Genomic DNA, 17483 nt, shown 5'->3' with positions numbered 1-17483 from the left:
TTATGATACAGTGTGCACATGCTAACCCGGCCATCCAACCTCCCTCTGAACAAAATGAATGGTGTTTGATGCTGAGATTGTGTGAAACCCCAAGAAAGTATATGTTTAAAATCTGGCAGTGGTTTGTACAGTACAAACAAAGACTCAACTTGTAGTCACGACACAATGGAATGCACTTCAATGTAACAACTGTACTGGCTATAAAAGATACTCATAACACTTTCTAATAACGTGATAATATTCTCACATTTACTGGCATTTAAAGATACATTCCCGCATATATATTTGGACTAAAAACATATTATCAAACTAATTAATCCATCAAAATTTTGATTCAAATCCTTGTCAAAACATTGTATTCGCAAAGGAATACCCCTGCTATAAAAATATATATTAAAAGAGGTCAGGTTTGTGTCACTAGACTTGGCTGACAAGGTATCTAGAAACGGGTGCGAAGCCGGAGGAGAATTCATTGCATATAAAAAATGGTGTTGTCTTTAATCACTGTCTATTTATCATAAATATCGAAACCTAATTATCCACTGCCCACGCCTTTTTCCATGTTTTTTATCTCAGAAATTGTTGTACGCTTAAGCTCACAATCTAGCTCATCAACATATACATCAAGTGCTCACTAACGCTGAGAAATCAGGTAATCTTCGCGTGCAACCTTTGACGTCACTCGAGCAGACATTCCTAATCGTTGGGTTGCCGGTTAGGGAAACCCTTACACTTTTGTCCTGTATGCACTCCATGGGTGTTTTTCAGGGAATCCAGTATTTTTCTAGTAAAATTGAATGTTTCTACTTTCCATATATACCAAATTTGCCATACTTTTATTGGAAATAACCACCTGATAAATACTTTTGTGGGAAAGTATCTTTGACGGCGTATTATGTAAAAGCTTAATCTGCTTATTGCAGGTCTTTATTTTGGGTCCAAATGTTATATAAATTATTATTCACAATACATTACAAGCCTATAATCAGATGGATGTGATTTACATGGATTAGAACAGCCACAAGATTTAAAAATTTAGGATAAAATGGATAATTGAGATTATGTCTCGATTGTCAAGTACCGAAACCATCTACGCTAAATCTTTAAACAGTCACAACTTCACTCAGAATAAACTAATTTGAATCAAATTTTCAATATATTTTTTTTTTCATTATATATTTTTGAATTATAACAGCAAGAACGGCCAGCTCTTTATCTTATCTTGCATAATGTACCTTTAAGGGAAGAATTAGGTGAAATAACCTATAATAATTATTTAATATCAAATTTTTATCTTTATTTACAGATATTGGACCAGCTGTTGAAGTTTCTCCTATATTTTATTGATTTATCAATAAAAACACTTCAAACAGTACAAATAACACAACTGTACTCCGTATACACAGCTATATTAGGTGGGGGTCATAGAGGACTTTATTAGGTTCGTGGGGTAAAATGGGCTATACTATATACCGAAAAACACCGGAAAACAACCGGAAAACACCAGAAAACTACCGGTAAACACCTTGTTATACTGAATACCGGAAAACACCGGAAAAACACTAAATACCGGAAAACACATTAAATACCAGAAAACATCCTAAATAGGTAACTCAGAGCCTGGCCCCCTGGAAAACACAGGAAAAACCTAACCCTAACCCTAACCCACCGCTGGTCCTCTGGAAAACACCGGAAAAACCTAACCCCAGCCCTAACAATAACCCTAACTCTCCGCAAACAGAGGACCAGGCTTTTTGTTACCTATTTAGGGTGTTTTCCGGTATTTAGTGGTTTTCCGGTGTTTTCCGGCATTCAGTATAACATGGTATTTTCCGGGAGTTTTCCGGGAGTTTTCTGGTATTTTCCGGTTGTTTTCCGGTATATAGTATTGCCGGGTAAAATCTGCAATATTTTGGTCAACAGATTTCTGGGTAAATTTGGTAATATTTTGGTCAATCGGATTAAAATACTGATCTATCGTTTCGTTTTTTTTACTTTGTATGGCCTCCACTACATGAAGATATGACCGATTGTAGTGGGAGGTCTTTCCACCCTATGACGTCAGACATTTCATTAACCAATCAGCATTAATTTTCAAGTAGGTATATGGAAAAACAACTTTTCCTTTGTCTTTGCTGCAAATGTCGACCCACACTTCCATACACTGCATGCCAAGAACTCACCATAACAGACAATTTCATTTGATAATCCCTCACATCAACGAGAACATGGGTTATATAACAACTCTTCCAGATCCTAGTGGGTTATATAACAACTCTTCCAGATCGTAGTGTAGTGAAGACAAGTAAACCAAAATTTTGAACTATAAAAAACGAAACGCAATAGGATCTGTGTTTTAATCAGATTGTATTTTGGTTAACAGTACATGTAGATACGATAAAATACATTGTTTAGATAGAAATTGAACTAGAAATAGACAGGACATAATTCTCTGGAATAGAATTACGGTTTATTGCCGAGCGACATTTCGACCTGGATTCTCTCGTTTTTATCATGAAATGAAATGTCATTCAGTCATAAACAGTAATTGTATTCCATGAAATTGTTCCAGTGTAAAATTAAGTACAGTTTATTGGGTTATCTATGTGTATCAAAGTGTGGGTGAGCATCAAAATATCAAAACGTGGGTCTATATAGAGAGAAATCAGTCATTGTTTTTTAAGGCGAGCGATCACTCTTGAGCACCTGCCGCTCACCTGAAAATCGCCCTCCTTTACAAAGTCATAGGGGTTTATTATCATTTATGAATCCAGGAATTACCCCATTACATGCAGTTATTGATCTTAGAACCATTTCCCATACACATAACTAATCACTCTCCTTAATATCAGATCACTCTCCTTAATTTCTAAATCACTCTTCTTATCAAAACTGGGAGAGTTTTTTAAGGGGAGCAATTTCTTCAATTCGTTGATTGAAGGGAGCTTTTTTTGGCTCTCCTCTGAAATACAAACAACAATGACTGAGAAATGGGGACTAACATCCACTCGACACAAACCTGGTCATTTCGGGGCTAACATATGGTCCGATTTTATTTCAATAATTTACTTGCATCATGCATGGTAGGGTCTTTAACTATGGGAGGAAACCGGAGGCCACTACTCCTTATCACGAACAAATGCGAGATTGAAACCATACCACTTCATCCAATGACAGACCTTATGATCTGAAGCACATCCAACCCCACTAATTTGTAATGGATTCCTACATCGCTCAAATCCCGCTCATAGACTTTTAGAGATCCTAGATTATAAGTTTCATGAATTAAGTCTCCTAGGCCCTGTTTCTCAAAATCTTAGCTAAAGACAAAATCCAAATTTTAGTAGATACTTCAATTTTAATTGGCTAAGCACTAAAATCAACCTTATATTATCCAATCAAATTAATAAAATTTGGATTTTATCTTAGTTAAAATTTCGTGAAACAGGCCCCTGATGACTAAACCATGTATATTAGGTAGCGATAGGTTATATCTGTATCTGGAACTAATTTCTATAGTAATTACCCTATCGACTACGGTACCAAGTACAATAGATAAGCTTTATCTCTTAGAGTAGTTGTCATACCAACATAATGGTTGACCAATGGACACTTTAATTATCTCATGACATGTATTAGCCCTTTATTCATTAATTCTAACGGAGATTACTACACCACCTGGATAGAAACGTGAATAAGAGAAAGTTAAACGTCCTAGAGGCATGATCTATAAATAGATGATGTATTTATGTAACCAGTGTTATTGAAGTAGTGCAGTATTGATTCCAACTAGGTTCAAGGACAGAAATAACAGATGTAAAATGTATTATTAAACTAGAAATGTTATTGCCAATTGTCATCAAACTAAGTGTAAGAAGGTGTGGGATAGGGGTGGGGTACAGCTTTACATGTAGGCTACACAGTATCGTTAAAACAGGCAGATTAAAGGTTATATGGTCTATTAAAATAGACGAAAATAAGTCTAAATCTAAGTGTAAGAAGGGGTGTGGTGGGGTGGTCGGGGGACTGGGGAGGTACAGCTTTACATGTCTTGGCTACAGCATCGTAAAATCAAACAGCTTAAAGGGCATTTGGTTCTATGCTTTGGAACCTTAAAATAGACGAAAATTAAGTCTAAAACTAAAAGCACATATTAATGTAATATGTAGTGATTTATATTAATTTTTTAGAACAAATTTTTTGTCATTTCTAATCAATTATGTCCGGTTAAATATGTGAACATTTCAAATTAAACAACAGTTGTTTACACCTGCTTAGTCCATTCAACACGTTTTTTTTTATTATTATTTTGTCATTTTGAGTCGCAATCACTACTAATTACTTTTGCACTGTCTTATAGGATACGTTTTTCTTTGTTCATTACAAATGGCGCATGAAAGAACAGAAAAAACACAGCAAGTGTACTGATTATAAACCTTTCATTGTATTTTAAATATTGGATATTAGGATCTCATATTTTAACAGCAAGATAACACCATCAATATTCAATGAAATGGACTAATGCTTAATTCTAATTCGTGTTTTTAATTTCAAATATTATGGAAAATATTGAGTTAGAGATTAAGCTGCTTTAACATGCAGCTGTAATAATCTATCTGAAAATATAATTCAGAAAGGTTTTCAAATAGTTTCATTAACTATGTTTTTAAAGTCTGCCCTAAGAAGTCAAAAGGAAAAACAATCCTTTAAATTAGAATTTCAAGGAATTTAACCTTAAAACAAAGTAAATACAGTTAAATATAGAGTTTTTACATGTACAAGTAAATAAAATGCTAAATATTGTCAGATTCTTTGGAAAAAATATCTTGCTAATCCTCCAAGGTAAACAAAATATTTCAAAAACTGAAAGACTGGCAAAACTTTGAGAGTGAAACCATGGAACAAATTGAAATTTGTGAAGACAGACATTAAATATGCATTATGTAAGAGCTAAATCTGCCTATTGCAAGTCTTTCTTTGAGCCTTAAATGTTATATAAATTATTAATTACCGGTAGACATTTATTAACATGATAAGAACATAAACAACGCTATGCCATCGGGTGACCCGTAGAAAATGTACTTTAAGTAGATTAGAATGGTTTGGCCATTTAATGATTTAATTTAAAAATGGAGAAGCAAGGCAAAGATTCACATGACCAGTACGGTGGTTACAATCAATGCACACATCTTATCAAAACTACAACCATTGATAACTTTGCTCAAAATAAAGTAATTTGAATGAAATTTTCAATATATTCATTTTGCATTATTTATTTTTGAAATACTATAGTGAGAACAACCAGCTCTTTATCTAAATCTTAAATAATGCCGCTTTAAGTTTGTAAACCAGTTGCCTACAATTTACAAAGTCCATGCTTTTCCACTGCCACTCTTCCTTTAACAAAATCTTCGCTATATAACTGGGTTATGAGTCTCAGTTTTTTTATTCCATGATAACAAAGTGAACTTTCTTAGAAATCCTGTGATTCGTGGTGTATAATTTCCAATAAGCATGATGATTCTCTGAAAATTCTATTCTACAGAGGAACTAACTCAGCCATGAGAACCAGTCTAGGCAGACAGACTACAATTCAATCAAATTACCATCGAATAATAATCACACTTGCAGACAGCTTTATGCACTTTATAATATCCTCCCTCGAGAATGTTCCACTTAAACAGTTCACAAGTTAATGGATAAAAAAAAACATTCCATCACTCCTGATGTGTAGATCAATGAAGTAGAAGCTCTGATTAGAATTTGACCGTGGTGTGCTCCTCAGCTCATTTCATCCCTCTTGTTGCGGGGTTTCCAAATCGTATGTTTAAACCAATTCTGGAAATTGTTTGTTGATCAATATAAAATGAGAGAATGGGATTTAACGTCCACCTGATACAACATTTTGTGACTAACATATGTACAATTTTATTTCAATAAACCGCTTGTGCGTAGCATCTTTAGCAATGAGAGGAAATTGCCACTTGAGTCAATTGACAGACCTTCTGATTTGAAGCACATTCGACACCCAAATCCTCTAACCACTTTCTTGAAGAGGTTTAAAGATATATACCAATCTGATTAAAATACAGATCTATATTTCGTCTCGTTTTTTTTATATTTTCGATGGCCTCTACTACATGAAGATCTGACCGGTTGTGGTGGACGGTCGCATCAGAGGTCATATGAGCGGCTTTTGACCCTATGACATCAGATATTTGATTAACCAATCGGCGTTGATGTTTCTAGTGGGTTACCCACAGTTCCATGTACCTCACGCCAAAAACTCACTGTAACAGACCATTTCATTGGCTAATCCCTCACAACATCCAGAACGCAGGTCATATAACAACTCATCATTTTGAACTATAAAAAATGAAACGAAATAGGGAGAGAGAGAGAGAAATGGGTTTTAACGTCCACTCGACACAAACTAGGTCATTTCGGGACTAACACATGGTTCAATTTTATTTCAATAATTCGCTTGCGCGTAGGGGTCTTTAGCAGTGGGAGGAAACCGGAGGACCCGGAGAAAACCCACGAGGTTGGACAGGCGACCCTACTCTTTGTCACATACAACTGGGGAATCGAAACCCCGCCAGTTGACTCAATGACAGACCGTATGAAACGAAATAGGATCTGTGTTTTAATCAGATTGAGATATATACATGTATACATGTACGTACAATGTACCACCTATGGTGATATAAACACTCCAAAAAAGCGATGAAACAGGCTTCAAAACTTGAAGGATTATGATGGAGCCTCTACTTCCTTCATTCTCCTTGCATCAATCATTTTTTTTTTTAATATCGATATCTGATTCTGAGACTCTAGATTTTTGTGTCCCCAAGTTATTGATATTCAAGATCAATCAGAATTTGAATATGTGGGTATCTTTACGAAGTTATTCTACAGGAAAACTGATTTAACAAGCCCAGATATGATAATGGAATACAGTCTAGTACAGACAATACAAAGTAGAAAATAACAATGAGTGTAAACATAGGGTCAGGGTGGCTTTGCAACACATATAAATGAAATGAAATGTCGGAACTTTCTCGGCCAATGCAGGGATCGAACACAGCAATAAATATATCAACGCCCCTCAGTTGAATAGCTTTTGATGGCAAATGCATTAACTCTAAAGAAAATACTTGCAACAAAATTACGATAGGAATGGATGAAGAGCAAACCTGAATTTCAATAGGGTTCATCCTTGGATTAGTCAAGGAACCCCACCAAGTTTGAAAAAAATAGAGAGAGAGAGAGAGAGAGAGAGAGAGATGGGATTTAAGTCCAATCGACACATTTCGGGAGTAACATATGGTTCAATTTTATTTCAATAATTCGCTTGTGTGTAGGGTTCTTTAGCAGTGGGAGGAAACCAGAGGACCCGGAGAAAACCCATGAGGTTGGACAGGCGACCCTACTACCTGTCACATAAAACAGGGAATCGAAATCACGCCATTTGAATCATTATATGATACAGCGCGCATGTGCTAACCATTCGGCCATCCAACCCCCCTGACAAAGAGAGAGACTATACACAAACTAAGTCATTTCGGGACTAACATGCTTTAACTTTATTTCAATACTTTTCTTGCGTATAGGGGTCTTTAGCAGTGGGAGGAAACTGGAGGATGCGGAGAAAAGCCACAAGGACGGACAGACGACCCTAGTCCTTGTCACGTACAACCGAGGAATCAATTTTGAAAGGGGGATTCTGCCTGACAAAGAATGAATTTGTACCTCCTGAAAATGTCTTGTGACAGGTCCCTTATTTCCAGGCTTCGAAATAAGAGTAGGCCTAATGCTGCTGCCTTGACAAAATTTCCCTCATAGGACACTGTATGACATATGCTTGTCTTCATAAGCATAGTCAGAGCAGAAAAGTAGGACGTTTAACCCTATTTGTTGATGTTATGATTTTGGCAACAAAAATACATTTCCAGTTAGTTTGGATTTGTTTTTCAATCAACAGTTATGTAACATTTAGGATCTCTACATTTGGGGAAATAGTTAAATGGAAAGGTTGAGTACAAACTACTTGTGGGGGGTTACAGTGGCTAAGTGGGTAAGACGCTGGCTCGCTAGCCTGGAAGTCGGGTGTTTGATCCTTGCATTGGTCGAGAAAGTTCATCGCGATTTTCCGGTGTGGTTCCCCCTTGTCAGTGATGCAGGACGGAGGGCCTGACAAGGACAGCTGTTTAGTTGTTTGGATGGGACAAAAAACCGAGGTCCCTTGTACACATTGGCATGCATGTAAAAGATCCCTTGACAGTTGGAATTCGATATAAGAGTAGGCCGTAGTGTTGCTGTCCGGGCAAAAGATCCCTCATAGCACACTGTTTGGCGTATACCCGTCTTCAGTAGGCCAGTCCGAGCAGAACAGTAGGACGTTAAACCCCATTTCATTTCATTTCATTTCACAAACTACTTGTAATAAGTAAAACAGATCATATTAAAGTAGCTAAGTCTTTAACTCAATATCATCTAAAATCTTGTTCATTGAAAACACAACTTATTTGTCAATTTAAATCAACACTGACGTTGTGGGCTTCCTAAATTCAATATTTACGACAAACTAAACATTTTACCATCAGTGTAGCATAATGCATTTCAGTGCCATTTGTAACAAGCGACTCGAAGAACGAGGCTAGACATATTCTACAAGTCATGTCAATCGGTGACGCCATAGTTTTATCTGGAGAGCATGCGCAATAAATACTATAGGTGTAGACTGGAATAACCAGACGCTAGAGATTGCCATTTGATTGAGAATTCTAGCGTATTTCACCAAACATAACTGATTTGAAATGAGAGTAAAAAAAGAAACAAATGAATGTAAATCAGTTTAGTATACATTCATATTACATTATTACATGCGTTATGAACCATTTGTGTCAATTTCTAGGTAACAAATATAAGCGATTTAGCTCCTTTAAAGTCTCTGATTATCAATGAGAGATTTTATAAATCCCTTGAAAATTACAAATTGTGAAAGTTGAATCTAAAAAAAAATTTCAGTCCAAAAATGGTTCCATTCTATTCAGCATTTACAAAAATATAATGCATTAAAAAATTTCACAAGATTGGCAACTTTAAACCAAAAGCTACTTTAAAAATAAAATAGAAAATAGTCATTATCTAATGTTTAAGAAAGTTGGTGAGAGAAATTAGCAATAACCAAGACTTTTGTATGAGTGAACTTTCTATACTTAATATTTACATAGATATCTCACGGAAGAATGCATAAATATAATAAAATCAGATACTGTAATTTCACCAGAAGGTTATATTCACTCAAATGTTAATAATAAATAGTTCCTTAGGGTGTAACTTTCGATATACATGTATAAGTCATTCATTCTGACAAGACAAATGACATTAAAGTGACACTATCACTTGTTCAATTTATAATTTTGGAAAAATAAAAAATTATGTCTCACTTCATAAAATTCATTAAATGCCTTATCTTGACCACTTAAGTGAGAGAGAGAAAAATGGGGTTTAACGTCCACTCGACACAAACTAGGTCATTTCATTTTTATTTCAATAATTCGCTTGCGCATAGGGCTCTTTAGCAGTGGGAGGAAACCGGAGGACCCGGAGAAAACCCACGAGGTTGGACAGGTGACCCTACTCCTTGTCACGTACAACCGGGGATTCGAAACCACGCCAGTCGACTCAATGACAGACTTTATGATACAGCGCACGCACGCTAACCATTCAGCCATCCAATCCCCCGACCACTTAAGTACATGTTCACAAGCACAACCAGAAAAAGTTAAATTTCGACAGACATGCATGTAACTCATTCATTCTGACAAAACAAATGACACTAAAGAGATACTGTCATTTTGGTGACCATGGCAAATCAATAAAAGAAAATTCTTAAACTTATTTGAATACAGTTCAATCTGGAAAGTTTAAAATAGTCTGTGTGCAAATTTTGAAATAAATTTGGCCATCCTTTCCAGAGATATTGATATTTTGAATTTTCAGATTAAATTTAAATCATACACCTTTAAGTGTGGTTATCAAAGATACATTATGGGAGATTAGATAAAGAGCTGGCAGTTCTCACTATAATAGTTAAAAAATAGATAATGTTCAGTTAAATTGATCCACTTTGAACCGACAATTTTGAGATTGAATTTTAGGCCTAGCCTCGATCATCATTACTTAAGACAGTATGATAAAAAAAATAGTCTTGATTATCCAGATTTAATCATAAATGAGCGTTGAGCAGCAGATCGGATTCTAATCCAGTAAATATCGTAGGCTAGCGATGACATCGAGAGTTGATTATGGTCTGGATAAGTTAATTAATGTCTAACTAATAATATAGATAACATTTCGTGACTTTTAAAGAAAGACCTGCAATTGGCAGATTTAGATCTTGCATAATGTATGTTTAAGTTCAATGCATTTCTTTGACAACAATCTGATTAAAATATAGATCTTTGACAATATCTTATTTTTCACCGCTTAATCCATGGTAAAATAAACCTAAGAACATTTAATGAAGAGAGAGAGAGAGAGAAATGGGGTTTAACGTCCACTCAACACAAACTAGGTCATTTTGAGACTAACATATGGTTCTATTTTATTTTCATAATTCGCTTTCGCGTAGGGGTCTTTAGCAGTGGGAGGAAACCGGAGGACCCGGAGAAAACCCACGAGGTTGGACAGGCGACCCTACTCCTTGTCACATACAACCGGGGAATCGAAACCATGGCAGTTGACCATTTAATGAAGAAAACAATACCAAAATATCAACGGTAGATAATCTCCTGGCTTGGATTCAATTGGATTAAAAAGATTTTACTCAACACTTATAGGTGGTGCTAGCTTGTTTATATTGTCTAGATAGATGCCAAATGTTTCTAAATTTTGAACATGAAATGAGGTTTAACATCCTACTGGTCTGGTCCGAAGGGGCTAATGAAGACGGGCATATGCTATGAGGAAATTTTGTCCGGATAGCGGCACTATGGCCTACACTTATATCAAATTCCAACTGCCATGGGATCTTTTTAAAGTGCACGCCCATGTGTACATAGGACCTCGTTTTTTTGTCCCATCCGAATGACTAGACAGCTGTCCTTGTCACGCCCTCCATCCTGCACCACTGACAAGGGGAAACCCCAATGAACTTTCTTGGCCAACACCGGGAGCTAACCCCCGATCTCCAGACTAGCAAGCCAGCGTCTTACTTACTTAGCCACCGTAGCTCCAATAATGGACATAATTGAACCATTTTGGGAATGTTATTCCATTTTGAGCTTCAACTTTAAAAGAGACATGTCTTTAACTCAATATGATCCACAGTCTTCGACATTGCAAACAAGATTTATTGGTCAATCTAATCAACATTGATGTTGTTATCTTACCGAGAAAAGATGGGCTTCTGATGATATCTTATATTTAAGACAAAATGAAAATATTTAAATTGGCACACAAATCGCATGACAGAATGCTTTCTTGCGTCATTTATAATGAAGCTACTCGATGAATGAGGCTAATCGTATCCCACAGGAGAATACTGCTGTAGACTGGAATAACCAGATGCCAAAGACTGCCATTGAATTTGGAATCTTCGCGTATTTCGCCGAACATAACTGATTAGAAATTACAGTAAAACCAGAAACGACTGAATGTAAAACAGTTAATATACATTCATATTACATTATTATATGCGTTACAACCCATTTGTGTCCGTTTCTAGGTGACAAAGAATACGGATTTAGCTCCTTTAACAATATTATAATTAACAAGTGATTGAAATTCCCATAAATGCCGATCAGTTTCTTAAAGTAGGCCATTGATACAGTTTTCAGTATGTAATTAAATCTAACTAGGGTTATTATGAATATGATCGTAAATAAACTACAATTATTTCATAGCTAAAAGTGATATCACCTCTTTAAATCTAAATTAGGTCCACCTGCATGTAAAGTACATGTACTGATAAAATAAACTGATGCTATAAACAGAATGCTGGGGGGATATTGAGGCTTTTCCATAAAAAACACATTATAAATAATATCATTAATTACATTAACCTTTTATGTATTAAGGCAAGGTTTTACCAAAAATTGCTTTTAAAGTCTGTGTTTGTTATTTTCATTTAATACACTCTAAAATGTACTTAAACTGATTATTTATCTAATTAAACATACATCATGCAAGAGCTAAATTAGCCTATTGCAGATCTTTCTCTGGGCCCTTTACATTATCTAGTTTTAAACTATTATAGTTTATCTAATCTCCCATAAATGTATCTTTTACATCTAATTAACCATGCATTATGCAAGAGCTAATTCTGCCTATTTCAGGTCTTTCTTTGGGCCTTATATGTTATATAAATTATTAATTAGATATTTATTAACATGACAAGACCATAATAAACTCTCGATGCCATCAGATGGCTCTGATTTTAAGTAGATTAGAATGGCCGAGAACCAATGCTAAGACTCGAATGTCAAGTACAGTGGTTACGATCAATGCATACTATTGCATACATCTTGTCAAAACTACAACCATTGTTAACTTCGCTTAAAATAAAGTAATTTGAATGAAATTTTCAACATATTTATTTTGCATTATCTATTTTTGAAGTATTAAAGCAAGAACGACCAGCTTGTTACCTATTTCTTACATAATGCCTCTTTAACAATCCCTCAAATGATAATCAGAGACATTAATATTTTATCTAATAACAAAATCAAGAAAAAGATAAATTTGTCTTCCATGTTCAGCATTTAATCTAATAAATGCTCATCTGGAATCCATCCTTGATATGTGAAAAAATACGAGTTTGTAATAATATTACCATGTTTTATGAATGACAGGAAGTAACAGGGTTATTTGCCAACTACTGAATATGGTAGTAAAATATCCAAATTTATTGTCATATCATGATATAATTGTTAGCTGACTGAGTGACTAGTATTAAGTGCAGGGGGACTGCACCACACACAAACAATTACACAAAACAAATTTACGGACAAGGCCCAATATGCAGGGAGTCTTGGATTCAATCCCGGAGTTGGTAGAGAAAGTTCCCTGGAATTACCAACGGGGTTTCCCCTTATCAGTAGGTGTAGGATGGCAGGCTTTGCAACAGCAGTGTCTAGTTGTTTCAAATGGGACAAAAAATACCAAGGTCCCGTGTACAAGAACTCTTGACAGTTGGAATTTGAAATAAAAGTAGGCTGTAGCACCGCTGTCTGGGCCAAATTTCTCTCATAGCACACTGTATGGCATACACCCGTCTTCATTAGTCCAGGTACATTAAAATAGTAAACATTTTTCACATGTAAGCTTATTCAAATTATCTGACCTGCACCAGCCAAACGGCTGTTATGACAGAAGTTGGCCAGTGGGAGGGTCAGAAACTTTATGCTCTCTTCATGCAGTGGGGATAATTTTGAAAACACAAAATATATTAAATCAACGAAAATTCTAATTAGCAAAAGGTTAATGTGTGTACAAAGTTTCATAAAGATATCTTGAACCCTTTATGTAAATTACTCCTGAAATAAAATGAGGACATTCGGCAAACCTCAGCAGATTCCGTTACCTTACATCTAGCCTCGGCTGTATGACGGTAAGTGATATGTACCTTTGCCTATACAATTGCGATGCGGCACCCGTTTACTTAATAGGAAAACTTGCCGCTTTTTAAAAAATTATCAAAATTGTGTCGTTTGAAGCGTGTGTAAAATTTTTAGTGTAAAGTTGTCATTGTTTAAAGAAAATCGGATAAGCTTGAAAGAAAAACAGCTTCAGACTTTGAAATATTTGCATGAAATATTCTTCAAAGGCGTTGTCTGGGAACTTGAAAGTAGTTCCAATGGCGGAATTCATCATACAGCTGAGGCTAGATGTAGGGCAGTGGAATCTGCTGAGGTCTGCCGAGTGCCCATTTCAATATCCTTCCCTTGACTGTGTTAGCTGTGGGATAATAAAGTAACCCCTACAATAGAATTCTTGACGGAACACCTGCATCCCTCATTAGAACATCATGTGAGAAAATCACTTATCATATTCAATGATAAAAAGTTCAGATTTTTTTGTTCAACACAAAAGCTCTGAGTCAAGGATAAATAATTGTTGTACAAATTGTTGTACTAAGTGAAGAAGATGTTCGGTTTCACTTTTCTCCAAGTGGGTAAACAAATTGAAAATGACATTATGACGTAATTCACAGCAGGATTTAGCTATGAATAACATACTTCCTTTTCTCGTTACATAAATCCTACCAGAAGTCCGGGCTGAATTAAATGGTTACTACTACTGAATCATTTTCGTACTGAATAAAATATATTTCCTGCTTAGGGGGGTTGGATGGCCGATTGGTTAGCACGTACGCACTGTATCATAAGGCCTGTCATTGAGTCAACTGGCGTGGTTTTGAATCCCCAGTTGTATGTGACAAGGAGTAGGGTCGCTTGTCCAACCTCGTGGGTTTTCTCTGGGTCCTCCCGTTTCCTCCCACTGCTAAAGACCCCAACGCGCAAGCGAATTATTGAAATAAAATAAAACCATGTTAGTCCCAACGAGTGGATGTTAAACTAGACAGCTGTCCTTGTCAGGCCCTCCATCCTGCATCACTGACAAGGGAGAACCACACCGGAAAATCTGGATGAACTTTCTCGGTCAATGCAGGGATCGAACACCCAACCTCTAGGCTAGCGAGCCAGCATCTTACCCACTTAGCCACCGTGATCCCCTTCCTGCTTACAACTAGACCAAAACTCTGGGTTGAATTACATGGGTGCTACTGATTCATTTTCGTTCTTGATGGGGGGGGGGGAATTGCTCCCATCATAGCAGATTAGTCAATCTCACCATGCGTGCCACTCACAATCTGTGGTGCGTTATACTGTACCCCATCTTTGGGAAGCCAAATATTTATTTAATTAATGTCAATATGCCTCATTACGTGTGGTTTAATGGTCGAGAGCGAGACATTAAGTAATATATTGAAACAACACAAGGGACGTGTTCCCGAGCTGTTGCTTCAATATATTACACAATGTCTTGCACAAGACCATTAAACCACTTAAAATACAGACACTATCCAGCATGTGCACTTTGAACAATGAAATACGTCACACGAGTCCAATATTTCAACTAGTATAAATAATGTACGGTTGGCACATTGCCCAACATTAAAGGATGACTTCACATCTGTAATTTAAATGTACATATTACAGTGCTTAATTTTGTACCATTATCTATTGTTTTTATATTGATAAGAAATGACTTTTTCAATTGTAAACTGTCTTATACATTTGTTTATCAGCTAGGCTTGGCTATACTGTCCGTCGTCGTGTCACCGTAAAATCATAAAATATATTTCGTACTTACAACCATAACTCCTTGTCTTTATGTTCAGTTTAACCCACGACAGATTAGTAACATTTCAGTAACTGAGATTGTTTATTCAGCTTTACACTTATGCCACACAACCATCAAAAGACTGTCAGGGAAGAACTGTCTTATACATATGTAAATATATAAAGCGGTGGACACACTAGCCGAATGATTCAGCAGCCGAAATTTACCTAGTGTGTCCACTGTCATTTCTATTCGGCCAAATGATTTGCCTGAATCAAACACGTTTGGTGTATTCGACCGAAGGATTCGCCTGAATGTAGAATTCATTAGCCAATCACCACTCATATCGAGAAGTCACATGATTGTTTGAAGACATGGTCGCTGCCATATTTAATCACGTGACATGAAAGGTGATGCAATCAACTAGTGAATGTATCCACACATTCGGCTGCAATTCGGCGCTGATTGACTCAGCCAAACGTTTTGCCTAGTGTGTCCACCATTTAACGTGCGCAATTTAGATCATAACATCTGTCATTGGGTCTTAGTGGTGTGGTTTCAATTCCAGGTCTGTATGTGTTAAAGAGTATGGTCGCCTGCCCAACAGCTGGTTTCCTCCCACTGCTAAAGACCTATACGTGCAAGGAAATTATTGAAATAAAATTTTAACAAGATGGGGCAAAACAACGTTACCATGCAATACCCCCATGACATGAACACAGAGGAAACGAGTTAAACATCTAGTCACCACAAACTAGATCATTTTGGGACTAACATATGTACAGAGCAGAGTTATCTTGTAGTTTTTGTTTTGTGTTTGGTGTGGTCCTCCTGCACTTGTACTATATGGTTCAATTTTATTTACATAATTTGCTAGCGGTATTTAGCAGTGGGAGGAAATCGAAGGTTCCGGAGAAAACCTACTCAGTGGGGCAGTCACCTCTTCTCCTTCCAACCTCGTGGGTTTTCTTCAAGCAAATTATTGAAATAAAATTGAACCATATGTTAGTCCCGAAGTGACCTAGTTTGTGTCAGGTGGACTCTCATAATAGACCTTATGATCTAAAGTAAATGCGTTGGACCACACGATTTTATTTACATAATTTGCTAGAGGTATTTAGCAGTGGGAGGAAATCAAAGATTCGAGAGAAAACCTACTCAATGGGGCAGCCACCTCCTCTCATTATCATATAGATCTTATGACCTAAAACACACATGTAAGACCACACAACCACATAACCCCACTTATAACTTAAACAACATATGACTATCATAACATACACAATATCAATATTAGTTATCAAAGGGATTTAAAACTACATGACTGTATTAATAGATACCTCTAAACTTAGAAAATAAATCAATAAGCAGAACGACTTACCTATACCTAGAAGACTAGCTATATCTTTATTACTATGGAAACCAGAACGACTCAAAATTTGCCCTGCAGCTTTGATTTCTCTTCTTAATGTATGACTGTGATAACTACCCTATTAAAGATATTACAAAGAACATAATAAAATGGATCAAAATACAAGACTGGAAATAAGCTATAATGTTAAAGATAATGCATTTACAAAGCATCTGAAATCCCACACAATATGCTGCCCATTGGCGCTATTACACCCACTGTAAAAACAAATATAACAAAACGGACATTCCACTGTAAGAGAAATAACATTACTTACATCAATCAAAATATGCTGCCCATTGGCGAAATTATATATTTTTTTTGTATAACACCCACATACTTTGGACATCAAAAAACACAGTAAAACAACACACAAACAAAATCCGCAACTTCAAGGATCTGCATTTTCTTTGATGAAAAAGTAAACTTAAAGGCGCTAAATCGATAATATTTGGGACCTAGAAATTGACAAAAATGGGTCGCAACGCATATAATAATGTAATATGAATGTATATAAATTGATTTACATTCAATCGTTTCTGTTTTTACTGTAATTTCTAATCAGTATTCGGCGAAATATGCCAGAAGTCTCATGTGAATGGCAATCTTAAGCGTCTGGTTTTTCCAGTCTATACCGATGGTATTTATTGCGCATGCTCTCCAGAAATGATATAGCGTCACCATTTAACGTGACTTGTGGAATATGTCTAGCCCTGTT

The 17483-nt window shown here is 36.1% G+C and overlaps 1 protein-coding gene across 1 annotated transcript in view; it reads right to left on the bottom strand.

Moving 5' to 3' along the window:
* LOC126816849 (paraplegin) overlaps nucleotides 1-17483 on the bottom strand; it is a 61749-nt gene that overhangs the window by 34044 nt on the left and 10222 nt on the right. The window contains exon 3 of the mRNA XM_050543623.2: nucleotides 16736-16844. Coding sequence (XP_050399580.1) covers nucleotides 16736-16844 — 109 coding nt within the window. The remainder of the gene's footprint in view (nucleotides 1-16735; nucleotides 16845-17483) is intronic.

This window comes from Patella vulgata, chromosome 3, assembly GCF_932274485.2.
Source record: "Patella vulgata chromosome 3, xgPatVulg1.2, whole genome shotgun sequence".
In the NCBI taxonomy this organism is placed as follows: Eukaryota; Metazoa; Mollusca; class Gastropoda; family Patellidae; genus Patella; species Patella vulgata.
The sequence above is the reverse complement of the archived record's forward strand: the minus strand, read 5'-3'. Positions and strand labels throughout refer to the sequence as shown.